This window comes from Phytophthora cinnamomi, assembly GCF_018691715.1.
Source record: "Phytophthora cinnamomi strain GKB4 chromosome Unknown Contig23, whole genome shotgun sequence".
Taxonomy (NCBI): domain Eukaryota; phylum Oomycota; class Peronosporomycetes; order Peronosporales; family Peronosporaceae; genus Phytophthora; species Phytophthora cinnamomi.
The window spans coordinates 865,764-889,568 of NW_027150956.1; the positions used below are offsets into that span (position 1 = coordinate 865,764).

Consider the following 23,805-nt stretch of genomic DNA (forward strand, 5'->3'; position numbering starts at 1 on the left):
TAACCCTACGGACATGAACGCAACCGCCTCAGCAGGGATTTTGTGTCTTCTCGCGCAATGGCGAACACTGGATGACCCAGCCACTGCAAATTCCCTCGAGTCCGAAAGAATGAGCAACGGCGTCGAAAAGCTTGCAGTTTTAGCCATTCCATCCAAGCTCGGCCTCACTATTCCTCCGCTGTCTTCTAATGCACCAAGTAATGACAACACCTCTTGCTCTCCGAGGTGCGTTTTGATCATGTCGTCGATCACTTGAAGTGGGATGGAATCAAACAAGCACACGTGGACTTGAAGCTGCCCAAGCAGCCGAAGATTTCGCTTCACCCATGGTGGCCATTGCACGCTCTTCGCCGAAGAGAGAGGATTCATACATGCCAGTGAAGACTTGAGGTACGCCTTCCAGTCGTACGCGTTCTCGACCATATCATGGTAAAGCGATTGTCGAAAAGTATTACGAACATCCTGCGTCGTCGCTGCACCTGGATCCTGCAAAAAACCCTTTTGGATTTTCAGGAATGCAGCGATAAGCTCGTTATCGAGATGTTTGCACGGCCCCATTAATTTACCACAGCAAACGGCACTTGCAGTAGCCAGGGTGGCTATGTCCACGGTCTGACCAACAAAGGCCTGAGCTGCTTGCTTAATGGCACCGCTCGTGTCCTCGGCAAGGTTTTGAGCGAAATGATGGCAGTCCAAACTCGGTTCTGAACGAAGCCGAAGGATACGCTCGCGCACTCTCTCGGTGAGAACGCGCTGAAGCTCTCCAAAGCTTTCGTTTTCTTCGTCATCGATCTCTCCTATTGCCAGCACCAAAGAGAGTAGATACGTTCTGTGCAGTGAAGTCGGGAGCCCAGCGAGGCGTTGACAGATGTACGCAGCAGTTGTCAGCGTCGTGGTTGAGGTGACATCGACGCTTGAACGCAAAATTTCTGCTGGAGCTTCCTGCTGTTGAATCCGCGTTCGATAGGGTGTGTTACTACTTTCGGGCGTCCGCGGTGGAGAAGGAAGTAACCGCACCAGGCATTCAGCAATGTTTGCCAGTGTTTGTGATAGCGAGAGGTGTAGCGATCGATTGAGTCGTGCTATTCCATCTTCAGCCAAAGCAAAAGCTCGCCCACGCCATGCAAACGCGAGCGATTTTCTTCGCTCTGTGTATAAGTCTTTGATCTTGTGCTGTAGGTGCTTTCGCGTGTTCCGAACAGACATGAAATCGTTTAGTTGCGCTGATATGCGCTCCATTGATTCTTCATCGTAAAACCCCTGGTGCCCGGTACCAGATGAAATCCAAGCAGACAAAATAGAAGTCGTGGTTGGACTCGAGCCTGCATTCGACGCTTTGGCTGTTTCATCGCTTGCGGCGCACAAATTCACTAGGAACTTTTTGAAAAGCACTTCCTCTTTAGTCCTTTCAATACTCAGTCTGGATTTCAGCGATTCAAGGTCTGTTTGGACGAATGCTCCAGAGCTATGGCAGAGCATCGTCAGAAAAAAATTATCGAGATCTCGCCTCGTAGGGGTGAAGTCCACCACTGCAAAATAACTCCAAGTCTACGCGCACAACAGTAAAAAAAAATCAGCCAGCGAATATAACATAACGCTAAACGGTAAGCAGGCGCACCTTCGGGGTCCAGTAGGCTGCTTTCTCGAGAGATTTAGCTGCAAAATATACAGCGCAAGTGCTTTTCTCCTTGAGCAAGACAATAAGTTCCAGCACAGCCTCAACAGCGGTTTCGTTTCCCTCAGCAGCATTTTCTATGAGCACCTGCAACGAAAACGCAAGCATATATCACTTTAACTTGACATTCTGTCGTACAATTCAGCTCGAATGATAAACGAACCATGGACGGCGGATTCTGTGCTAGACACGTCTCAATCGTTCGAATCAAATTCGGGTCACCCGCATCCACTACAATTGTTGCCCCAGGCTCGTCTTTCGCTCGCGGACCTGTATTGTTATCACCAAATGATCGGCTAACCTCGTTCCGCATAGATCCCTTGGACGGCGTAGCACTGGTTGAGGTACGGTAAGCCTGCTTGATCCATGTAACTCCGCGATCGAGAGGGTCTACGAGGAATGGAATTTTGAAGCAAACTTGTTGGACCTGGTCCACCAAAAACAGACTGGCAGCAAAGGCATCGTCCTCTTCGTCTTGCATGTCGACGATCGTCTTCCGTAAATGGGTCGCGGCACTTTCTCCGCTGAGCACCCAATGCCGTAACATTGTAGTTATCTCGGCTGCCATGGGGTATGGCTCGTTCGGGGGTGAGGAGAAGTGCCTTTGAATCGCAGCTCGGCAATGTATCAACAGCTTTTCTCGGTCTTCATGGAAAAGTTCAGCGCCGAAGGTGATCAAAGTTGATACGATGGCGCAGTCTCCGAGCAAGTTTACTCGCTGTTGTTCGACCGACTCGAAATGCTCCCGCGTGATATCGTACCATTGCTTTATAACGTGACCGAAGGACGCAACCGAAGATTTCCACCGCAGCCTAGTTTCTTGAGTTCGCTGGAGTTCCGCTTCATGATGTAGATTTTGTGCGTGGAGGACCCGGAGCTCAGCTAAGTGGATCTCAATGTCTATCAACTTTTTCTTCTCAGCGCGTGCACGCTCTTCAATCACGCGAAAACTTTGCTCTGTTTCATCCAGCAACTTTTGCGTCGGCGCCACACGTTTCATCGCCTCAAAGTAACGTACCAATGCTAGCACCCACTTGCAAAGCGTGGTGGAAGCCAAAGACGCACGCCTCATATTCTCCATCGAGAAGTCAGGGTGGTTAACGTAAAACTTGACGCGGTCTATCAGCGAAGGATCGATGCTATCTCGATTAAAGTTACGAAGGCGCTCCAAAAAGCGGATATCCGCAAGGATTCGCAGCGCCTCGCTCCACGTCGGTGGGACATCTAGTAGTACGCAAACAGCTTGCATCGCCAAACGCACAAGCTGTGGGGGATTCGTAAAGGATTTCATCTCGACGATGTGGTACTTGTTGATCTGGGAAAGCGCCTCAGTGGCCTCTTGCACCTCCGGGAGCGTTTTCGACAACTCGCGCTGGATGCTGGCGCGCTCTAGCTCGATTTCACTCTGGATTTTGGCACACCGCTCCTCATCCAGCAAAAACAGTCGCCTAGCCTCCCTCTCGATCAATTCTTGGGCTGCAAGTTGGGTAGTAGTGTCCAGAACAGCCTGGGTGGCATCGTTTTGCAAGACTTCACTCGTCTCCTCCTTCGCCACGCGGACGTTTGTCTGGGACACCCTTTTCGCCAGAAACCGAAGCGCTTTGCCTAAATCGCGGAGCTGACGCTCGAGCTTTCGATGTTGGAAGGAAAACAGAATTTTGAACGCTCGCAACATGTCATCAAGTCGAGTGGTGACCGCTCCGAATCGTCTTCCACGCAGTGTTGGGGATGGCAAATGCTGCTTGGAACGAGACCTTTTGTTTTGCACGAAGTCTTCCGCTGTGTGATGCGCAACTATCATGATGTCCCTCACTTGTGCGCGAACACCAGCATCCACCACATGTCGCCCAATTTCACTCGATGCATTCGCCCCAGAGCCTGCTGAGATGTCATTCATCAATATCCATTCATGGAGCGCGCTGTTGCAGACCGCTTCTGCAGACACGTCTTGCCATCGTGGAAACATTTTGATCACAAACCTGTAGTACGCACACGGCTGAAGAGTCATAAACTCAAGCAATTTGGCTTTGCATCTGTGAACAGCGAGTATATGTTAGAGTCGTTTGACTGTGAATTTGTCGACAGCAAGAACTTACCCGATTGATAACACGATGTAGAGACTGCGTCGCACATTTTCTCGGAAAACCGTCAACAAATGCGTTAACGAATGCGTCGTCGTAGTCGATCGTCTCGCTCCTCCAGTTCCCTGTTCTTTCTCAGTAGGAGATAACACATCCTGAAGAAACGATTTCCTGGGCGAAGGAGGTGGCAATCCTTTCGACTGATGCTCGATTGCATGCAGCTTTACCTTGTCTGCCGAAGAGTACATATGCGGTGGAAGGTCATCTTGGCGGATCAAATGCACCAGAAGAGCAGCTTCTTCAGCACTCAAGTCCTCAAACTCAGCGTATACTACCGTCTGAGTCGCCTTGAGACCTGCTTCCAGCACGATGGACTTGACGTGGTCGATAAAATCTGCTAGTCGCAACTGTGCACTAACTTCGCGGAATTGAAACGATAGCGTTCCACAGGCGACCATTGTTGTGCTTCGTCGATCTGCTGTGTCCGAACCGCTCAGAAGTAAGTGACGGACACCACTCTGCAGGAAGCTGTAGACGTCCAACGTGTTCTGGAGTTGATGGAATGATGGAACGACGGTCACTTTTTCTTCGGGAAGACCAGTTTTCAGCGCAACCATCGCTAATGAAGAACGCCGTACTGCTGCTGCTTCATGAGTAGTAGAGGACGTTGGGCCATTGTCAATCGCATCTGCACTTGCGGCCAGTAAATGGCGAACGGATCGTGCCCCCTTTCCGCGTAGACTTCGTGGGCTAAGCTCGCTTTGCACCGCTAAGATTTCAGGTCCAGATACAGAGAGCTCGGGGGATGTCGGATTCGCCTTTAGAGTTGCCTTGTGGTACCAGTGGAAGCGCTCTTCACCGGCCACGAAAATTGTCGTAAGCGTTCTCGAACTGACTCGTGTGATCCCCTCCGTGTCTCCACAATCGGCAAAGAAGTATTCTTCCGGGGATCGGAGGTATCCCAAGCTTTGGGCGGTAAATCCTTGTTTCTTGGCAATTCGAAGCGCTATTGGCCGCAGTTGGTCTCGGTCTGACTGCTCTAGGAGCCGATTACGATGAAGTTGAAGGGTGAAATACATCGTGAGAAGCTCAAACTCGAGAATTGGTTCAGCTGGGACTCGCGACACGGACGCGTTCATCAAGCTAATGAATACCGAAAGCACACTACCGATGTTGAAGAGCAAGTGTGGCGCGACGGCTGATGACCTCCAGAGCTTCCTTGCTCTCTTGAACATTTGAACGGGGAACTGAGTCAGTCGGTAAACAGCGCTAGTCAAATCGCCGAAAGGGCCTTCGTAGCGTCTTCGGAAGTTCGTCGTAAACATCGGGACCACTTGAGCAAATACTTGATCACTTTGGTCAGGAACCCATATCTGTCGCCCGGATGGCAACAACGGTGGGTTAGAGATAGGAAGGAAGGAGCAGCTGAAAACCAAATACGTACCATGTGGAAGTGCCGTAGCAAGCGAGAAGGCACACGAGGATACCCGATCGCGGACAGCGAAAACGAGCACCAGACGGCCAAGTCTCGAAACTCTACAAACTCCTTCGTAGACTTAATGAAGCTTCCTTTACCATCGATCACTTGTCGAATCATCGCGGAGCATGGGCCGTTAGCCTGCGCCGAAGAATCCTACCAAGAAGAAACATAACATGTTTGTGTTAAAGAAAGAAGGATACATAGTAGCAGGATAGTTCTCGCCATAGCCGCACCTGGGTGTCGAGATTGAGATTCTCCAAGAGCAACACCAGTGCACGTTTCCCAACTCCAGGACAATTAGCACCTTTCAGCTTGCCTGTCATCCCATTTTCGATTGCCCGTTGGATATCAGATCCAGCCATCGCGGGGTTAATCTGAAGTGCGGTGGCGCTCACCCGCTCCTTTTGTCCGAGTTCGCGTAAACAGTTTTCTACGATGAGCGTCTTCCCAACGCCCGACTCACCCACCACCAATGCGTTTGCCTTCGCCAGGCCGATCATCGTGAGCCACGCATTGCAACTAACGGTGAACGCAGTGGGGACGTAGATGATGGAGAGGGGACTTGTGATCGTCGATGTGTCACCGATGAGCTCCTCGTCGCCTTCAGCATCTTCTGTGTCTTCACTGGTCACGATTCGTCCTCGAGCTTTCAGTACTGCACTCGTCCGACGAGGAAACTCCGATTGATACGCGAAGCTGCTTCGGCGTGTAGCAGGTCTTGACAATTCCAGTAGTGATCTACTCCACAGAAACAGCACGGCCCGGTGGTCTTGAAAGCGGAGGCCAACATCAAAAAGCGTAGCAGAAGAATCCAGGGTGAAGATAGGATGTCCTTCTAGCAGATGGGGTGCAATTCCAATAGCGGCGTGATGAAATTCCTGTCGAGCGCGAGATGGTAGGATCATGCCGAGGGCCATCGTTGCGGCGTATGCAACGATGATTTTCGCGTCGGCCATCCACTCCGCGTCATCTTCCACCACACCTTTCGCAACTTCAGCAACCAGCGGGGTGAGAACCTGGAGCATATTAGCGACGCCGTGGGTTACGGAGCACTCGAGGAAAGGAGGGGCATACCGTTTGAAAACCTCCAACACCGCTGGCAAGTGCGTTCGCATAAGTTTTGCCGCGAATTCGCTAGTCGGCTCCACTAGCTTGGTCAGATGCGCTAAGCTCGAGCGCTTGCGTTTGGGTTGTTGTTGCTGCAGCCAGCTCTTGATCAGCAAAGTGTACGATACCATGTGATCTGTTTGCATGTACACTAAGCCGCATCGAGTTAGACACGCTGGAGACCACTGGTCCAGACTCTCAACCTCGAAGAAGATCCGTAGACTCTCCTGAGTACATTCCAGTTGATCTCCGTTCGGGAGGCTTATTCTCTTAGTGTCCTTGGGCGAGACGTCAATTAGGCTGCGAAGAGGTTCTAGTAGAGTTGGTGCATCGCGTACGCCGTCGAAAACAATCCACGATGCAGGAGCTAAGGATCGATTCGAGGATAGTGCTGCAGCATCTGCAGCATGAATAACGAGCGACCCCCTCCGCGATAGCTGCGGGCTGGAGACCGATGTTCCTTCCGCGCTGTTTGAGTGCTCTAACGTGTAGTCGAAGCTACTGTCGTTTGATGCAGCGTCGACGCAATTCTGGCGAAAGAAGTAGCTGAAAAAGCCGTCGTCCCAGGTCGAGTCTCCAGTTACCTCTCCGTAGATGTCTTTTAACGTGAAAGCTTCCGGGTACAGTCGAATGGTCCGGATGTGCTTATCGGGGCCTGGGTCGCCCTGTAAATCGTTTGGTTTCCGTTCTCCACTGTCCGAAGTCGCCAATTCGTCCGCAATCAACGAGTTCAGTACACTAATGGCGGTAGATTTTCCGCATACACCACGGCCAACTACAATAACTATCACCCTTTTCGACACGACTTGGTACATTTCGAGTAGTTTGCGGACGTAAAACTCGCTTACACTCAACCGGCGAGCGCTTACTGTAGTTTCTATCTTGAGTTTTAGCGCTTTCAGCTCGTGGTGTTCGTCCTCTTCGTCACTACTGTATGAAGTGGCGGCATATTCGTCAATGCTGGATTGATCCTGAGTATTTACAGGCGTAAAAGTCGAAGTTGACATGGGTGCGCGTAGTGCCAGCATGCCAAATCCATTGATCTCCAAATCGGCAGCGTGTGGGAAAATGGTTCGAATACACTTCAAAAATGCAACTCGTCTCTCGGGCAGGACTTTAGTGTAAAACTCGTCCCAAATGGCCGCGACGAGAGATTTTTCTGCTGCCTGCCACGGGCTCACATCCAGTCGATTGCAAGCATTTCTGACAATGGCAAAGGCCAACGGTAGTCTACCGAGCGTTAAATCCTTGGTAAATGGTGCAGGATCGTCGATGAGGAGGCAGAAAAGAGCTTCCAGCTTCAGACAGAGCGGTTTCCAGTCCTCGAATCCATTCACAAGCAACAATGCCTCGACTATGAGCTCCGGTTCTACCGTAGGACATGCCACTGGAGCAAAACACGTTGAAAGGCGTAGAAAAACCTGCTGGTGATGGGGGTGCTGATAGTCAAGCGAGCATGTCACGATGATGGCCAACTCGTTGTTAGTGATGTCCACAGGAGCCCCGTCCAAAACGAGGGAGTCTTGGTGGGCCCGCAACGCATCCACGATCTGATTCATCTCCAGCACGAACATCCGCAGCATGCTTGACACTTCGACGCCAGAAAACGAAAGCCAGACCGAGTTACTTTGCAAAACTCCCCGCAGAATCCGCTTGAAGTGCGTGAGAGTGAGTCCATTCGAGTAGTCAACCTCGAAGCATTCTCGGCCGACCATTGCAGATAGATCGCGCATGAGTGTTCGCTTTCTCGTGCACCCACCGCTGCGTGGGGAGTGTAATAACAAGCCGTGCTCCAAGGACAGAGCGGTGCTCATAGCCAACACGGTACGTTTGCAGAGAGGGCTCAGAACTGGACAAGAGTAATTTCCGATGAACGAGTATTCGTACTGGAACGTTTTCACCAAGTGGTGAACGGTACACCTTTTCTCAAACGGATCGTAGTAAAACCTCGGAAGCTTAATCCACGTAAAGGAATCTCCAGCCGCATAGCTGTAGTGATAGACCGAGGCATCGCTTCCGGCCTGGTGTGTTCCTGTTGCCCCAACTGACTGAGTCACGAGCGTCAACGGCTGATCCTCGTACAGTTCTCGAATACCCTGAGATTTGTTGAGTAAGAGAGTCAATATGGAGCTTGCAATCCACCTTTCCCTTGGCGTTGAGGTCCGACGCACAATATACTCGATCAAGTTGGCCTTTTTCAGTTGAAAGAGGTGCCAAAATCGTTGCCAGGCAGCACTTGTGCGGTCGAGTCGAACTAACGGGGTCACTTCGTGCGTGACTAAGATATGAACGCAGAGAATGACAACTTGGAGTGGGAAATCCATCCATCCCCGGTCATCTATTACACTAAGCCGAGTACCCGTATCTGCTGACGGTGATAAAGTGTCTCCTATCTCACTCCCCCTCCGTTCACCATTGTCACCACGTGATGATACCCTTTTTTTCGAGCTACTTGACCGGGGTTTGATCAGAGATTCCAGGTTTTCCTCGAACAAGGTTACCAAGCTCCCATCCATCGCACTATTGACAGCCTGTACCATTGCAGCTCGTACTCGTTCATCCAGCTCTTTCATCCAAAATTGCGGGTTAGTGCCAACGCGCAGTGGCTTGATAGGGAGCTCCTCTCCTGGTGCAGATCCGTAAACGGCATCAATATCAGTCCCATCATGCAGAGTAGCGAAAAGTAGAGGATCTTGGTGGTTAGCTGTATCCTTTTGTTCACTGTCTTCAGTAGCTCCACCGCTGATATCGGTTAATGTTGACGAGTTGGCCAGGAGATCTATATTTCCCGTTGTCGTTCTTCTGGAGGGCCCCACTCGAAGTGAACTAATCCCTCGAAAGCATTTTGAAACCATACGGGACAGGTGTTTCGGGTCCCGAGCGTGTATCATCAACTGAAACAGATCATGGTCCGAGAGGAAATTGAACCGCGGGAAGTACTTCCGCTTCTCGTCGAGGTACGCCCCCAGCTGAAGCCACAGCTTTGCATAGGACTCCTGTGCACCGACCAGAAATCCTATTGTAACTACTTCTCGAAGACAAATCGACAGTGATGAGGTGCCTTTGGCAGCGTGCATCATGCCTCTCCACTTCCGGTCAATTGCTTGAAACTCAAAGGAGGCCTCAGTGACACTTTGCTGGACGTCACGCAGCGAAAACAAGAGGCTCAACTTGGTGCGGCTGCGCTGAACAGTGCTCCACTTATCCAAGACCTCTTCGCAGTGGCGAACTTCATCACGCCATTGCACAAGTTGCAACTGCAGAGAACCGGACGCTGTAACTTGAGCGAGAGACTGGATCGTCAAGAGATCGTCTTCAAACGACTCAAGAAGTTGACTAGCTCGCGGGAGATCAAGCTCGTATGAGTCCTGAATACGAATTATTGGGAGCGTAGCATCATGTAGTCGGGCTTTCATTGCATTCAGCTTCTTCTCAGTTACAGCATCGTGGTGAGCTTTCTGGGTGATCTCCCGAATCTGCAGTTCATACTTCCACAATTCCCGACTTCGAAGAAAGCCTAGGGTTACCGTAAAGCCGTCAGTGATCAGAACACCAATGCTGGACACGTAGTTGAGAATGTCCATGAGCTTTAGAATCTCCTTCCAGTGGTGAATCTTAACCCAGGGCTGGGCTATTTCTTTGACTAAACTCAACTTCCGCAGGTAGTCAATGACAGCTTGGTGAATATTCCCGAGCAACTTCTCCGCAAACCCAGCCCGCTCCCGACTCTGAAGCTCTCGAATGACCGGTAAGAAGCTGTGTACTTTCACGGCATGCGCCTCCCAGTTTTGCTCGCAGAAAATGCCGTTTTCCATCGAGTTAATCGTAGTCAGCCATTGCATCGTAAACGTGACAAGTTCTTGCACTTCGCCCCATTTTGTCGTAGCTTCGGCTAGTGACGGGATGTCCACGATCTTCAATCCAACCATCCTCTGGTACTCTTGATACAGTTTTGTTGCCTTCTCAATTGCCGCTAATTCACAAACCACCTCCTGAAATATCCCCACATTCTTCTCCATGTCTTCCTCTTCTTCCATATCGGAAAACTCGTCGTACATTTTCAACAGTTTTTGGCACCGCAGCGTGTACTTCTGCAGCGCTGTGTTGACCTGGTATGTGATGTTAGGCAATACCTTCGCAGCGAACTTGCCATGGGATTGTACCAGCGACGTGTACTTGCCCAAGAACTGGTGCATGACGTTGTATTGCGGTGATACTTCGGATCCCAACGGGGGTGCGAATCGCTTCAACGCTCGAACTGTTTCGTCCACATTGCGGATATTCTGATTCAAGTGTTTTTCGCCATCCTTCAATAGTCGAACCTGCTTCATCTGCTCACAAAAAAATTCAATGAGCTGCGGGCGGTCTTCCAGTATCAACGTGGCACGTTGTAGAGCACCGACACATTCCGCCACTCCTTCAACCGCAAGGTGATAGAGAGACTCATGCAACGCGTTCCGTTCCTGAGAAATCAGATCCAAAATCTCCGAAATAGACCGCCGGCATTGAATTTCGAGAAACCCCACCTTCCAGCTAGACTGCAGTTTTTGACAGGCATGCTGCGACCGATCAAGTACGGTCAGGCGATGATCGATGCTCTTCAAAAAGCGTGACACCTCCCCCGTGGAAATTCCTATGAGACGAGAAAGATCTGAACCTGGATGGTGGGAATTTTTTGAAGGGGATTGATGGAACTTTCGAACCGACTGAACTTCCAAGTAAATAAGCCGCAGAGACTCAAACGCGAGCATTTGCTGTGCCGCTCGATCAAACCATAATCCGAGCTCAGACGTCAGTTCCTTCGTGACTTCATCAAACGTAGGGTCCTTTCGAAGTACAGACTGGAGATCGCAATCGGTATCGCTAGCTGTAAATGCCTCTGCCACCACAGCTAATACTCCTGTACCACGGTTATCGCTCCACGTGATCGCGTTCTTGGTAAAGTGAAAATTGCTGACGAGGCGAATGAGTCTGGCCAGACCGTCTAACAGCACTTGTTTCGTATGCTTGAGGGATGGAGAGAGTTCGAGTGAGTCTCCAGCGATCGTCACTGCAGCGCAAAGTGCCCCTGAGTTTTCTTCAGACGAGAGCTGCTCCCGCAAATTATTGACACAACCGATGATCATCAAGTATAGGCTTTCAGTGAACATGTAGTCCATCATCCGAATGTAGGTTGCCAGGAGCGACATATCCAGAGCTGCCGTGTCTTTTTGCTGTTGGAGATCCTTTTTGCGCTTGTGCATCGCAGTTATCGGGGCCGATTTCCACTTGGCATTGATCGTTCGAACAGATGCGGCCTCAGCACTGTAGAATTCGTCCAGGTTTGTCAGAGGTTGAAGATCATCGTAAATTTGTTGCACCATCTCTTCCATGAGGCCAAGAAGTTGCTCCTTCCCATCGATAAGCTTCATCTCCGTAATAGCTAGACGATCTTTCTGGTGTTCTTGAACCGCGACAAGATCCACTGCCGGCCGTGCAGTCGGTAGCGTCAACGATCTAATCTCCTGGATGTCTCGAAGGGCGCGACACGAATGCAACAATGGCCGAATAAAAGCTTGTCGAGCGAATGGTAGGCAGTGAGCGATGCGTTTGCGGTTGTCTCGATAAATGATCTGCCGAATTGCTCGCACCCACCCCACAAACACTTTGCGCACCAAGAATTTCTGGAAGAGCGGGATACCTGCCAGCAGCAGTGAAAACATTTTACTCTCCATGATCCATTGCGACAACGGGATGACCTCGCCGGATACATCATTGTCGTTATTGTTCGTGTGATGCACGAGGGACGTGGACGTCATCATGAAGTAGTCGCCTGCGCCAGATCGGGGTGCCTCGTCGATCCTCACCAGGTCGTAGGGCAAATACTTCCCCGTCGAGGCAGGTGCGGACGAAAATCCCAGCGACAACTTTGCGGTTACCCCGGGGTTTGCCACTCGTGCAGTCTTCCACTTGAAATACAGCACGTCGTGTCTGTGCTTGGCATCCAAGAAGAACAGGATGGCGTCTTCCACGCCAGAAAACTCGACACTCGTCGGCGGTGCGTTGTTATCGCCAGAGTCCGCGTCGCCTCCCTGCTCCTGACAGCTCGCGCGTCGTAGCACAGCAAACCGCTGGACCAGTCGGTCAAACAGCTCCTTGTTCTTCTCCCGGAGCTTCTGCGCGAACGCGCTACCAGCAACACACAACCGCACACAAAAGATCACTTCACTATGTAGCAACAAACCCGATCGTCAACTCCACGTACCGATCCGAGAGTCGATCTCGCATCTCCGACGCTGCGGTTGTCATCGGGGCCAATTTGGTGGGCTTCTGCACGGCCTTACTCGCCGCCGTAGCCGCTTTATCTCGCGCCCTCGCTGTCTTGGGCCCCGCCGGAGCTCTCGGAGCGATGGGGCGGAAGGGCGGGTCGTCTCGGAAAATCTCGGGCGGCTGCACCAGCTTGCGGTGCGCGAGCGGCACGTGCACGCGCGCGTGCCAGCTCTGTCCGCGACTGGGCGGGGCCTTCCCCGTTGCCGCCGCTGCAGCCGTTGCAGCCGCCTGCAGCTCCTCGTCCTTTGGCGCCGCGTTGCGCACCACGAAAGCCACGGGCGGGCGTTGACGCAGCTCCAGCAGCTGCTGCTCGTCCGCGTACATACGCGACTGCGCGTAGGCGCTCGCGCGGTCGATGGCGTCCATATCCGCCTCAGCGGCCCTCTGCGGAGCCTCGGCGGCCTGTTGCAGCTGCAGCTCGCGCCGCGCGTGTCCCCGCGTGCGCAGCGCGTTCCCCGCCGCGATGGAGCGCGCCACGCGCGGTGACCCAGAGTCGGCGGCGGCGTCCAGGGAGCTGCGGCGCGCCGTGGCGCCGCGCAGGTGCCGCTTCAAGTGGCCGTCCATGTTGAAGTGCGCGTAATAGCATGCCTATCCGGAGGGTTATCACTGATCGGAGGTGGTACATTTTCCACCAATGAGCAGCAGGGGACAGGTGCGTCGGATTTTCCGCCAATAAGCAGCAGCGGACCGGTCCGCCAGTCGATCATGGCTACATGTTGCCATTATCGACCGCTTGGGACCATGCGCGGGGCACTGGAGCGCGGCGGCCTGACGCTGGCGCAGACGGCGGTGGCGTCGTTCTCGCAGCAGGGCGACACGGCGCTGGTGGCGGACTTCGACTACGACTACGTGCTGGACTGCCAGCCCACGGCGCAGCGCAGCGGGCTGGCGCTGGCGCTGTCCACGTTCAAGCTGCAGCTGCGCAGCCGCGAGACGCTGGCGCTCGTGCACGAGTTCCACGCGCACAACAGCACGATCCACGAGGTGTGGGCGTCTCCGTCGCAGCCGCACCTGCTGGCCACGTGCTCCAGCGACGAGTGCGTGAAGCTCTGGGACGCGCGCGCGGCGCTGCCGGCGCTGGTGGTGCCCGTGGGGACGGAGGTCTGGAGCCTGGCCATCGGCTGCGGCGAGACGCTGCTGGCCGCGGGCACGGACGAGCGCGCGCTCTTCTTCGACGTGCGCACGGGCAAGCGCCTGGGCCAGTACGGCGAGAGCCACGTGGACGCCGTCACCAAGGTGCGCTTCCACCCGACGCAGCCGGCCTTCGTGCTCACGGCGTCGGAGGACGGCGTCGTGTGCGTCTTCGACTGCCGCGTGCCCGACGAGGACGACGCGCTCGAGAGCGTGCTCAACGTCGAGAGCGCCGTGACCACCGTCGGCTTCTTCGGCCCGCAGCGCGAGAACATCTTCTGCCTCACGGGCACCGAGACGCTCGACCTGTGGAACCTCTGGACGGCCCAGCGGCTGCACCACTACGCCACGGTGCGCGACGACTGCAACGCCCACGGCCTGCCCACCGACTATTTAATCGACTGCCTGTACGACGACCGCTCCGACGAGCTGTTCCTGCTGGCGGGCAACCACGACGGAGACATGCACGCCGTCAACATCGGCACGGACCAGGCCTCGGCTGGCCGGCTGCAGCACGCGGCGGCGCTCAAGGGCGGCCACAAGGCCTGCGTGCGCTGCGTGTACTACGACCCGGACAGCGCGACGCTGTACTCCGGAGGAGAGGACGCGCGGCTCTGCAAGTGGACGGTGCCCGGCGCGTCGGCCGAGCCCAGCGCCGGCTTGTCCTCCTCCACGCCGTCTGGCAGAAGAGCGACGGGCCTCGACCCGGCAGGCATCCGGAAGGCGCGCAAGGCCTCCCGACCATACTAGATAGAGGTGTTTGCTTGCCTAACGACTAACGTGCAGCGCTGCCGGTTGGTCGGCTGCGTTTTTTGATCCACTTGGCGCTCCCGTGCTAGATACAAGCCCATGCTGAGGTGGCTGGCCGTCACCGCGTTGGCGACAACATTTGAAGTGGTTTCAAGATGATCTTGTGTCGATTGTTTTAGGCTGCTACGATGGACAAGAATGGGAGCTCGCGGTTCTTGTCGAGGCTGGGCGCGAGGTAGTTTCGACGCGGCCGCTATTTTCTACTTACTGCTGCTATATCAGCATCAGGCCGGCGCTGAAACACCCCATTCACGAAGAAGGCTGCTCCAGGCGACTCGCTCGTTACTCTCTCACTCTCCATCGGAGAATGACAGGCATCATGAAGAAAGTCACCGAGTTCTACAAGAAGGACGAGTGTAGCAAGTACTACAAGCTGGGCAAGACACTCGGAACGTACGTGGGTCTGCTCTCGTCGTGCTGGGAGATGTTACGAAGCTGACGTGTTGTGCCTTGCTGCGTTAACTTCAGTGGAAGCTTCGCCACCGTGAAGAGCGCCATCAGCAAAGCCGACAACTCGCGGTGGGCCGTGAAATGCATCGACAAGGCAAGTCTGACCGCGGAGGACGAGGAGGCGCTGCGCGTGGAGGTGGAAGTGCTGCAGGTGGTGCACCACGTCAACATCGTGCAGCTCAAGGAAGTATTCGACTGCCACAAGACCTTCTACATGGTCATGGAGGAGATGAGTGGCGGCGAGCTGTTCGACCGCATCGTGGAGAAGGAGAAGTACTCCGAGAAAGAGGCCAGCTGCGTGGTCGACAAGCTCGCCAACGCACTGCTCTACTGCCACCAGAAGGGCATCGTCCACCGTGACTTGAAGCCCGAGAACCTGCTCTACCAGTCCACGGACGATGACGCGGAGATCAAAATCGCAGACTTCGGCCTGGCCAAGCTCATCAAGGGCGACTCGCTCATGCAGACGGCGTGCGGAACTCCGGGCTACGTGGCTCCGGAGATCCTCGAAGGACGTCCGTATGGAGCTGAGGTAGACCTCTGGAGTCTCGGTGTCATCGCCTACATCCTGCTGTGCGGATTCCCTCCGTTCTACGACGAGAACAACGCTGCGCTCTTCCAGTCGATCAAGTCGGGCGTGTACGACTACCCGAGTCCGTACTGGGACTGCGTGTCCGACTCGGCTAAGGACCTCATCTCGAGGCTGCTGGTCGTGGACCCCAAGAAGCGGTTCAGCGCCCAGCAAGTGCTCGACCACCCGTGGGTGGCCGACATCCACGCCGTCAGTGACGACGCGCTGCCACACTTCACGCACGAGATGAAGCGCTACAACGCTCGTCGCCGCTTCCGCGCTGGCATCATGGCCGCCAAGACCATTTCGGCCTTGCACTCAATCCAGAAGCGCGTGAGTGCCAGCGATTTCGAGCCACCGAAGCCGGCTATCGCTGCGGTAGGCTTGGGGGCGTTGAAGGCGACGGCAAAAGCGCCACCAACCGAGGGTGGAACGCCGGCAGCTCCAACCCCGACACCTGCGGCCCCTGCGGCGCCAGTGACGCATTAATAAGAGGCGTAGTGTGCTTCCAACGCAGAAGCAGTATAAACTTTATCTCAACTGCCGGTGAGAACCACATGAACTTGCTTCGTTTAGCTTAGATGCTGTCACCAACCGCGCTTGATGCATTGCGAGCTCGAAGACACGATGAGCACAACAGCAAAATATTGAAACCGAGTTCATTCAATGACAAAACTATCGGATAGCTGATGCCTGCTTACAGCGAGCAAATGTTCTCGACGGGCGTCATGGCCGAGAAGCTCTGGTCCTTGTCGTCCTCCAGCTCCTCGGCATGCTTGCGGGTCTGGTAGATGAAGCCGAAGGCAACCAGCACGGCGCAGACACCGCCGCCGACGGCAAGTCCGACGAAGCCGCCACCGCTGCCTTTGTCGGCGCCCTGGGTGTTGGCCTTCTGCGTGCCATCGTTCGTGCCGGACGTCTGCTGCTCCGTCTCCGAGCTCTTACCGATGGAGCTGACGGTGGACTGGGCACTATGCGAGGTCTCGGACGTCTGCGAGGTCTTCTCCGCCTTGGAGTCCTCCTGCTTGGTAGACGACGACGACTTCTTGCTGTACACGCCAGCGTCCTTGTCACTGCCCTCGAGCGACGCCGAGCCGTACCGCTTCGACTCATGCGAGCCGTGCTGCTTGGACTCATGCGAGCTGAGCTGCTTGGACTCGTGAGAGCCCGAGGAGGACGCGATCGGAGACGTCGAGTTGTAGTTCGAGTTGGTCTCGCTCGATCCCGAGCTCTGCTGGGTCTCCGGAGCCGGCGTGGTGGACTGCGGAGTAGCAGTCGTGGGCTCCGGAGTGGGGGCGGGCGTGGTCGGCGCAGGCGCCTGCGTCGTTGGGGCGGACGTGGTCTGCTGTTGTTGTTGCTGCGGCTGCTGCTGCTGGTTCGACGAGGTCGAGGGCGACTGGGACATGGTGAACTTGGGCTGCGAGTCCGCCGTGTAGAGGCCAAAGCTCTGCTCGTAGGCCTCGGCCTTGCTGGGCACGTCGAAGAACTGGAAGTAGAACTTCTCGCTCAGGCCGCTGCTCCACTTCTGGTAGGCGCTGTAGAAGGTCTGCTCGCCCTCCAGGCTGCCGGTGTTGCCCGAGACGGAGCCGCTGGACGGCCAGCCCGTCTCCGTGAGCAGCAGCTTGTCGCCGAAGTTGGCCATCATGGTCTGCCACTGCTTGTCCACGACGTCGATGGCGCCCTCCGCGGTGGTGCCGGGGTTGAAGAACGGGTGTGCGTTCACGCCGACCAGGTCGCAGGCCGAGACCAGGTCCGACCAGCCCGAGATGGACTGGTAGCCGATCACCTCCGTGTTGCGCTGCACCGTGCCCACCTTGACGGACACGCGCGACTTGATCTGGTTGATGACGTTGATCATGTCGCTCGGCACGCTCGAGGCGCCCGCCAGGTTCTCGTTGCCCACCATGATGGCGTACACGCCACCGGCGTTGGCGGCCTTGATGGCGGCCTCCATCTGCTCCTGGTAGTCGCTCTGCGGGTACGGCACGCCCAGCACTGCCGTGAGGCCGGCACCCGTGATGATGGGGCCCATTTCCGTGTCGCCGAACTTGGAGATGTACGTGCGCACGCTGTCGAAGCCGGCACCCGCGATGGTCTTCATGTCGGCCTGCACGGTCGATGCACTCATGCTCGAGACGTGGTTGGGGTCGTAGCACACGCCGTTGGCGTCCACCTGCACCGAGAAGAAGGCGATAACGCCCACGACGATCGGCGCGAAGAACTTCATGCTGGTGGTGGTGTTGGTCACGAGTACTTTTCGCCTGGAAAAGTCTACAAGTCTACGTAGTCGTAACTATTAGCCGTAGGAGGAGAGAGTGAAAGTGAGACCGCCGCCCGCCACGGGGTCCGGTCCGCTTGGCTGATGCCTGTCAACGCGCTTGCCAGTCGGACAGGAAAAGCGTGGCGTTGTCAAGGGGGGACCGCGACAGACAACTGACCGGTTGAGCGGCACGGGAACCGGGATCGGATTGAGACTTTGTGTGGCTCGTGGTGACATCCACGGACAGCGCGCGGACGCGCCGCGGCCGGCTCTTTTCATATGGTCTCGCTGCTGCGATGCCTGTCGGAGTGAACGGCGTGGGTTGGCCATCACCTGAGCGACATAGAGCTCCGAGTTCGTGGTTTGGGACCGGCTGCGAGAAGTGCGCAATGCAACAGAGACGGCGATTACCAACGGATCTCGCGCCGACATGTCCGTCAGTACATCGTTAGCAACTTGACGCAAATGCACATGTACACCACGGTGGAACAGGGACGACCTCAAGTCGACGCACTTTCTGGCAATGGAGTCACCAGAGGCAGTCGCCATTTTCCTCCGACCAACACGGCGCGGGTGTCGTGCCACCACTGCAGTCTACGTGCTGCACAACGGTTGTGCTGTCGGGGCCGAAACCGTAGCGCTCGGAGTTGAACGGAGGCGGTCTCTGCTCCGAAATGCCCTTCTCGGCACCGCGCGTGGGTCACCTTTGCCAGTCTGGCTTTCGCCAGCAAAAACCCCGCGTGCGGCCACAGACTGTGGCCCACAGTAACGCGCTCGGATGTGTACATGTACAAACGGCATTACATCATGTGCGTACCGCTCGCTAGCGAAAGCGAGCTGTAGTTCGAGCAGCACGTTGACCTGGAAAGCATGTCATATTTCTGGCCCCGGGGTGGACGACCAGCGTCACGTAGTCATGTTTGTTGCGAGTCAAGATAACACGAAGCGTTGACGGCCGCCACGCATGGTAAGCTTTCATGCATGCCCACAAAAGACGCAGCATGGCGAGCTTATCCTGCCATTTGGGAGCCGGGTTACACCTTCACCTCGCTGATTCGTGGGCAGATTTGCATGTCGTGCCTATTCATCGCGACGACTGCAACTGAAATTGGCTTCCATGGACTGGATAGCACATGAGCTGTAGCTTCAATTACGTCAATGGGACTGTCCGAACTCGGACGCCATGAATGCGGACCTGCCATCGTCTTGCCGGTTGTAGCACCGCGCAGCGCAAAATGATCCTAAGTGTGAAGTTGTCGTGCCAACGCTTCGTTGGATCATCAAGGTGTCAATAAAGCCCCCCCCCCCCGATGGTGTGGATTCGTTGTAGAACTTTGAGGGCTTTTGCTCGTGTTCGAAAGGAGTAAATTCCTTGGGAATCCATGAAGGATTGATCCCCATGGCGGACCCTCCGACGATTTTCACTTGGAGCTAGGATGTCGATTGAACCTCCTCTTTGGCTCCATATTTCGTGGCCCCAGCAACTGCAAAGATCTACTGCCCGCGGTGGATATCGCAAGACGTTCTGGGTCTATGTTGAACAAAACGATTGAACACTTCGCGCCGTGTAGCCAACAAAACACTTCAAGACCACGAGAACGTCACGCCTTTGTCTGTTCTTTTCAAGCACGATGTGCTAGTGACTGCAAGCGCGGGATATTTGGCGTCCATTATCCAGGCAAAAAATCCGTCATGGACCCAAGTGCCGCCACTGAACAGACTACGCTTAACGCCATTTTGACATTTGCACTCCAACCTCCACACCAACAAGCTCCACCTCGATCATGGGGAAACTGTCCAAGGCGTTGGGTGTGGGTTCGAAAGGCAGCCTGCGCATCGAACTCGACCGAGGGACGTACCATCCTGGGGACGTCATCAACGGCACCGTCTACTTGTCGGTCTCCGACGAGATCAAGAGCAAAGAAGGTAGATATCTAGTCGACGACCAACTGCATCTACGGTTTCGTGATCCCACTCACCGTTGTCTCATGCAATAGCGTTGGTGCTGGAGGTGAACGGCGAAGAGTACGTCAAGTACAACGAAGTCTATGGCGAATCGGCCGTGCCGCGCAAGCAAATCAACAAACTAATGGCCGACCACATTACGCTGTGCGACGGCCGCGAGTCCTTCGCACCAGGGGAGTACGTCTTCCCATTCACCTACCAACTGCGCTCCACACTCCCGGGCAGCTTCCACGTCGACCGTCGCCACGCTGGCGAGATCTGCGACATCGACGCTGCGGTGAAGTACGCGCTCAAGCTGCGTCTGCCAGTAAAGGGGGCTTTCAGTGCCGACCTCAAGGCCGAGCGCTCGCTTAACATCAAACCCGCGCAAACTGCACAACTAGTGCAACCTCGGACGGATGCCACTGCCCAACAAGCCAAGCTGCTGGGGTTCATTCGCCAAGGCAATTGCGAGATTTCGGGCTCCCTGGAGCGCGATGTCTTCATCGCTGGCGAAACGCTGCAGGTTCGAGCCTCGATTGTCAACGGCTCGAAGATGGACGTCAAGTCGGTGTCCGTACGGCTCGTAGAGGACCTAGTCATTCGTGCGAACAGCGACCACAGCGAGATCAAGGCAACAACATGCCTCGCCAAGAAGGAGTTCCCCGGTGTTGCAGCTGGAGCCACTACCATCGACCAAGCGTATTCGCTCGACCTGGTCGGACGTTCTGAGAGATACGCCGTTCTTCCTCCGATGACTTCGAGTCTGGTTACTACGAGACACCACGTCGAAGTTCGCTGCAAGTTTCGCATGAGCCCGAACGTGCACATTGAGATTCCAGTTAAAATTTTGGCTCCGCAGCTAACAGAAGCAGCGGCAGCAACAGCGTCGGAGCTAGCTATGGACATCAAGTCGAAGGCTATCTGAGTGCTTTGCTCTTGCTAGCTCCACACCCGTACTGTGGCCACGTTGGCCCTGATACAAGGCTTGTTTACCTTTTTTAACGATTAAAATCATTCATCAAATATGCTGAGAGTCCTTATTCGGCCCAGTTCAACTTTCTGATGGCTTCAACATTAGGATTCTTCACACCCATTTTCGACTCAGCATTTGGTAGCTCGTCTGTTCATTCGCCATTTTACTCGGAAGAGAACAATGGGGAAGCTCGCTCAGGTTTTGGGCGTAGGTGTTAAGGGTCGTCTACGGCTGGAACTTGATTGCGATAATTACCAAGCTGGTGATTTGGTTCAGGGCACGGCCTCGAAGACGAAATTCGCTGCAATGGCGGTGGGTACAGTATCGTTTGTTTGTCATCGATGTATTGAGACTCATTTTGGATTTGGTGGCGGCAGATTTGGTGTTGAGCATCAGCGGATGGGAGACCATCGCGTGGACCGAGAACAGAACGGGTCATCACGACAGGAGTCTGGTTTTACGACACGAGCTGGAGACTTTGAGCCACCGAGAAAGCTTCGTTCCTGGGGAGTATATCTTCCCGTTCAGCTACCAGCTCGAGCCGACGTTGCCAGGCAGTTTCCAGTTGTCGAGCCGAAGTGCTGGTGTCATGACAGGTATCCGAGCTCAAGTGAAGTACGAACTAAAGGTTAGGCAACCTGTCCAAGGCGCGTTCAGAGCCGACTTGGAGACGAAGCGAGAGCTTTTCATTGTTCCCGTCCCCACAGCTCGAATAGTTCGTCCCCTCGAGCGCTCCACAAGCACCGAAGTCTGGATGATGGCAATGTTTCGAAAGGGGAGCTGCCAGCTCTCGGCCTCTATGGATCGTGACGTCTACACACCCGGGGAGAAGCTAATGATGCGATGCTCCGTTTTCAATCTGTCTAAAATGAACATTCGAGCGCTGTCACTACGTCTGTACGAAGACCTCGAGCTGCATCACAAGAGAGGGAGCAATACGCGCACCTCAACCTGCCTGTGTCAGGGCGAGTTCTCGGGCATCATGGCAGGCGAGTCCGCTGACAGAACGGTGTCCTTGCACTTGGTAGAGTGGCTATCCGGTCGGCCCATGCGTCCGTCGACCAGTTCGCGCTTTGTGAGCTGGAGTTACCGGGTGGTTGTGCGCTGCACATTCTTGATGAGCCCCAGCGTGCGCTTGGAGTTCCCCGTGACGATCGCCCACCAAAACAGCACACTCCAGATCGCTCGTGCAGCCGCAGCTGCAGGTGAAAAGCAAATGCATGCAAGACGTTGAAGTGAACAAGCTGTACGCTTTGACAAGACTTAGTGTATAAGTTGGCAAATATTTTACACGCCCCCAAAACTGTTTTCCATTGACGTGGAGTGCATGAATCTACAACTTGGTCGCTACTTGGTCGAGCATGTGATGAATGTGTGCTTACAGAGCGCAGTGGTTTTCCATCGGCGTGACCGAGAGGTTTTCCTTGCTCTCGAGGCCCGCGGCACGCTTGCGGGCCTGGTAGATGAAGCCGAAGGCCACCAGAGCAGCACAGGCACCGCCGGCCAGACCGAATGCCATGGTGGTCGAAGTACCGGTGCTACCGCTCCGAGTGTTAGCCTGCTGCGTGTCATCCTGCTTCTGAGCCGAGGCCTGCTGCGTTGTTTGCTCAGCCTGCTGCTGCTGCTGCTGGTCGGTCTCGTCCGACTTGGACGTCGAGGCCTTCTTTTTCTTCTCCTGCTGCTGCTGCTCTTGCTCCTCGTTCTCCGAGGACTTCGAGGACACCGTCGAGGCCGAGCTGCCGCTCACGACACCCGCCTCGTCACCGCTCGAGGCAGAGTTCGAAGTGGAGGCCGAGCCGAACTGAACCTCGTTCGAGCCCGCGGTGGAGTTGTAACCAGCCGAGCCCGAGTTCTGGTAGACAGGCTCCGTCGGCGCCGGGGTGGCTTCAGGAGTGGGGGTGGCTTCAGGAGTGGGGGCGGCAATCGGAGCCTCCGTGGCCGTAGTGGGCTGCGGCGTAGCAGTCGTGGGCTCCGGCGTGGGCGCGACCGTGGTCGGCGCGGGCGTCGGAGCCTCCGTCACCGGCGTCTGCTGCTGCTCAGTTGGGGCCTCCGTGGACGGCGTTTGCTGCTGCTCAGTGGGGGCATCGGTGGTGGGCGTTTGCTGCTGCTCAGTGGGAGCATCAGTAGTGGGCGTTTGCTGCTGCTCAGTGGGGGCCTCCGTGGACGGCGATTGCTGCTGTTCAGTTGGGGCCTCCGTGGACGGCGATTGCTGCTGCTCAGTGGGGGCCTCCGTGGACGGCGTTTGCTGCTGCTCAGTGGGGGCATCGGTGGTGGGCGTTTGCTGCTGCTCAGTGGGAGCATCAGTAGTGGGCGTTTGCTGCTGCTCAGTGGGGGCATCGGTACTCGGGGCCTCCGTGGACGGCGTCTGCTGCTGCTGGTTCGACGAGGTCGAGGGCGACTGGGACATGGTGAACTTGGGCTGCGAGTTCGACGTGTACAGGCCGAAAGTCTTCTCGAAGTCCTCGCTCCGGTAGGGCGTGTCGAACATTTGGAAGTAGAACTTCTCGCCCATGGAGCTGCTCCACTGCTGGTACGCGTTGTAGAACTTCTCGGCGCCTTCGAGGCTGCCCACGTTGCCCATGAGCGTGCCGCTGGAGGGCCAGCCCGTCTCGGTCAGGATGAGCTTGCTGCCGATGGAGGCCGCCATGGTCTGCCACTGGTTGCTGAGCACTTGGATGGCGTTGTCGGCCGCCGTGTTGGGGTTGAAATACGGGTGTGCGTTCGCGCCGACCAGGTCGCAGTTGGCCACGAGCTCGGTCCAGCCCGAGATGGAGTGGCAACCGATCACCTCCGTGTTGCGCTGCACCGTGCCGACCAGCACGCCCTTGGGCACCCGCGACTTGATCTGCTGGATGACGCTGATCATGTCGCTCGGCACGCTCGAGGCGCCCGCCAGGTTCTCGTTGCCCACCATGATGGCGTACACGCCACCGGCGTTGGCGGCCTTGATGGCGGCCTCCATCTGCTCCTGGTAGTCGCTCTGCGGGTATGGCACGCCCAGCATGGCCTTG

At 55.5% G+C, this 23,805-nt stretch overlaps 5 protein-coding genes across 6 annotated transcripts; 3 read left to right on the top strand and 2 right to left on the bottom strand.

Annotated features, from left to right (window-relative positions):
• Window positions 1-1,597: 1,597 nt before the first annotated feature.
• IUM83_05071 (Dynein heavy chain) lies at window positions 1,598-13,216 on the bottom strand (the record flags this gene model as incomplete). Its single annotated transcript, XM_067929185.1, has 8 exons — window positions 1,598-1,762; window positions 1,839-1,945; window positions 2,741-3,182; window positions 5,201-5,389; window positions 5,470-7,081; window positions 9,284-10,674; window positions 11,974-12,511; window positions 12,588-13,216. The coding sequence occupies 8 exons, from the start codon at window positions 13,214-13,216 to the stop codon at window positions 1,598-1,600; spliced, it is 5,073 nt and encodes a 1,690-aa protein (XP_067794586.1).
• A 177-nt stretch (window positions 13,217-13,393) lies between these two features.
• On the top strand, window positions 13,394-14,533 carry IUM83_05072 (WD repeat-containing protein 89; the record flags this gene model as incomplete). Its single annotated transcript, XM_067929186.1, has 1 exon — window positions 13,394-14,533. The coding sequence occupies one exon, from the start codon at window positions 13,394-13,396 to the stop codon at window positions 14,531-14,533; it is 1,140 nt and encodes a 379-aa protein (XP_067794587.1).
• A 367-nt stretch (window positions 14,534-14,900) lies between these two features.
• On the top strand, window positions 14,901-16,103 carry IUM83_05073 (CAMK/CAMK1 protein kinase; the record flags this gene model as incomplete). Its single annotated transcript, XM_067929187.1, has 2 exons — window positions 14,901-14,986; window positions 15,062-16,103. The coding sequence occupies 2 exons, from the start codon at window positions 14,901-14,903 to the stop codon at window positions 16,101-16,103; spliced, it is 1,128 nt and encodes a 375-aa protein (XP_067794723.1).
• A 208-nt stretch (window positions 16,104-16,311) lies between these two features.
• On the bottom strand, window positions 16,312-17,841 carry IUM83_05074 (glycoside hydrolase family 17-like protein; the record flags this gene model as incomplete). 2 transcript variants are annotated; one of them, XM_067929189.1, is made up of 1 exon in its annotated part: window positions 16,312-17,841. In XM_067929189.1, one exon carries the CDS (start codon window positions 17,839-17,841, stop codon window positions 16,312-16,314), a length of 1,530 nt encoding a protein of 509 aa, XP_067794589.1. The 2 variants fall into 2 exon arrangements, with proteins under 2 accessions (XP_067794589.1, XP_067794588.1); XM_067929188.1 differs by having other exon boundaries at window positions 16,312-17,259.
• A 1,817-nt stretch (window positions 17,842-19,658) lies between these two features.
• Window positions 19,659-21,183, top strand: IUM83_05075 (Arrestin domain-containing protein A; the record flags this gene model as incomplete). Its single annotated transcript, XM_067929190.1, has 4 exons — window positions 19,659-19,800; window positions 19,872-19,936; window positions 21,071-21,106; window positions 21,172-21,183. 4 exons carry the CDS (start codon window positions 19,659-19,661, stop codon window positions 21,181-21,183), a joined length of 255 nt encoding a protein of 84 aa, XP_067794590.1.
• Between the last annotated feature and the right edge of the window lie 2,622 nt (window positions 21,184-23,805).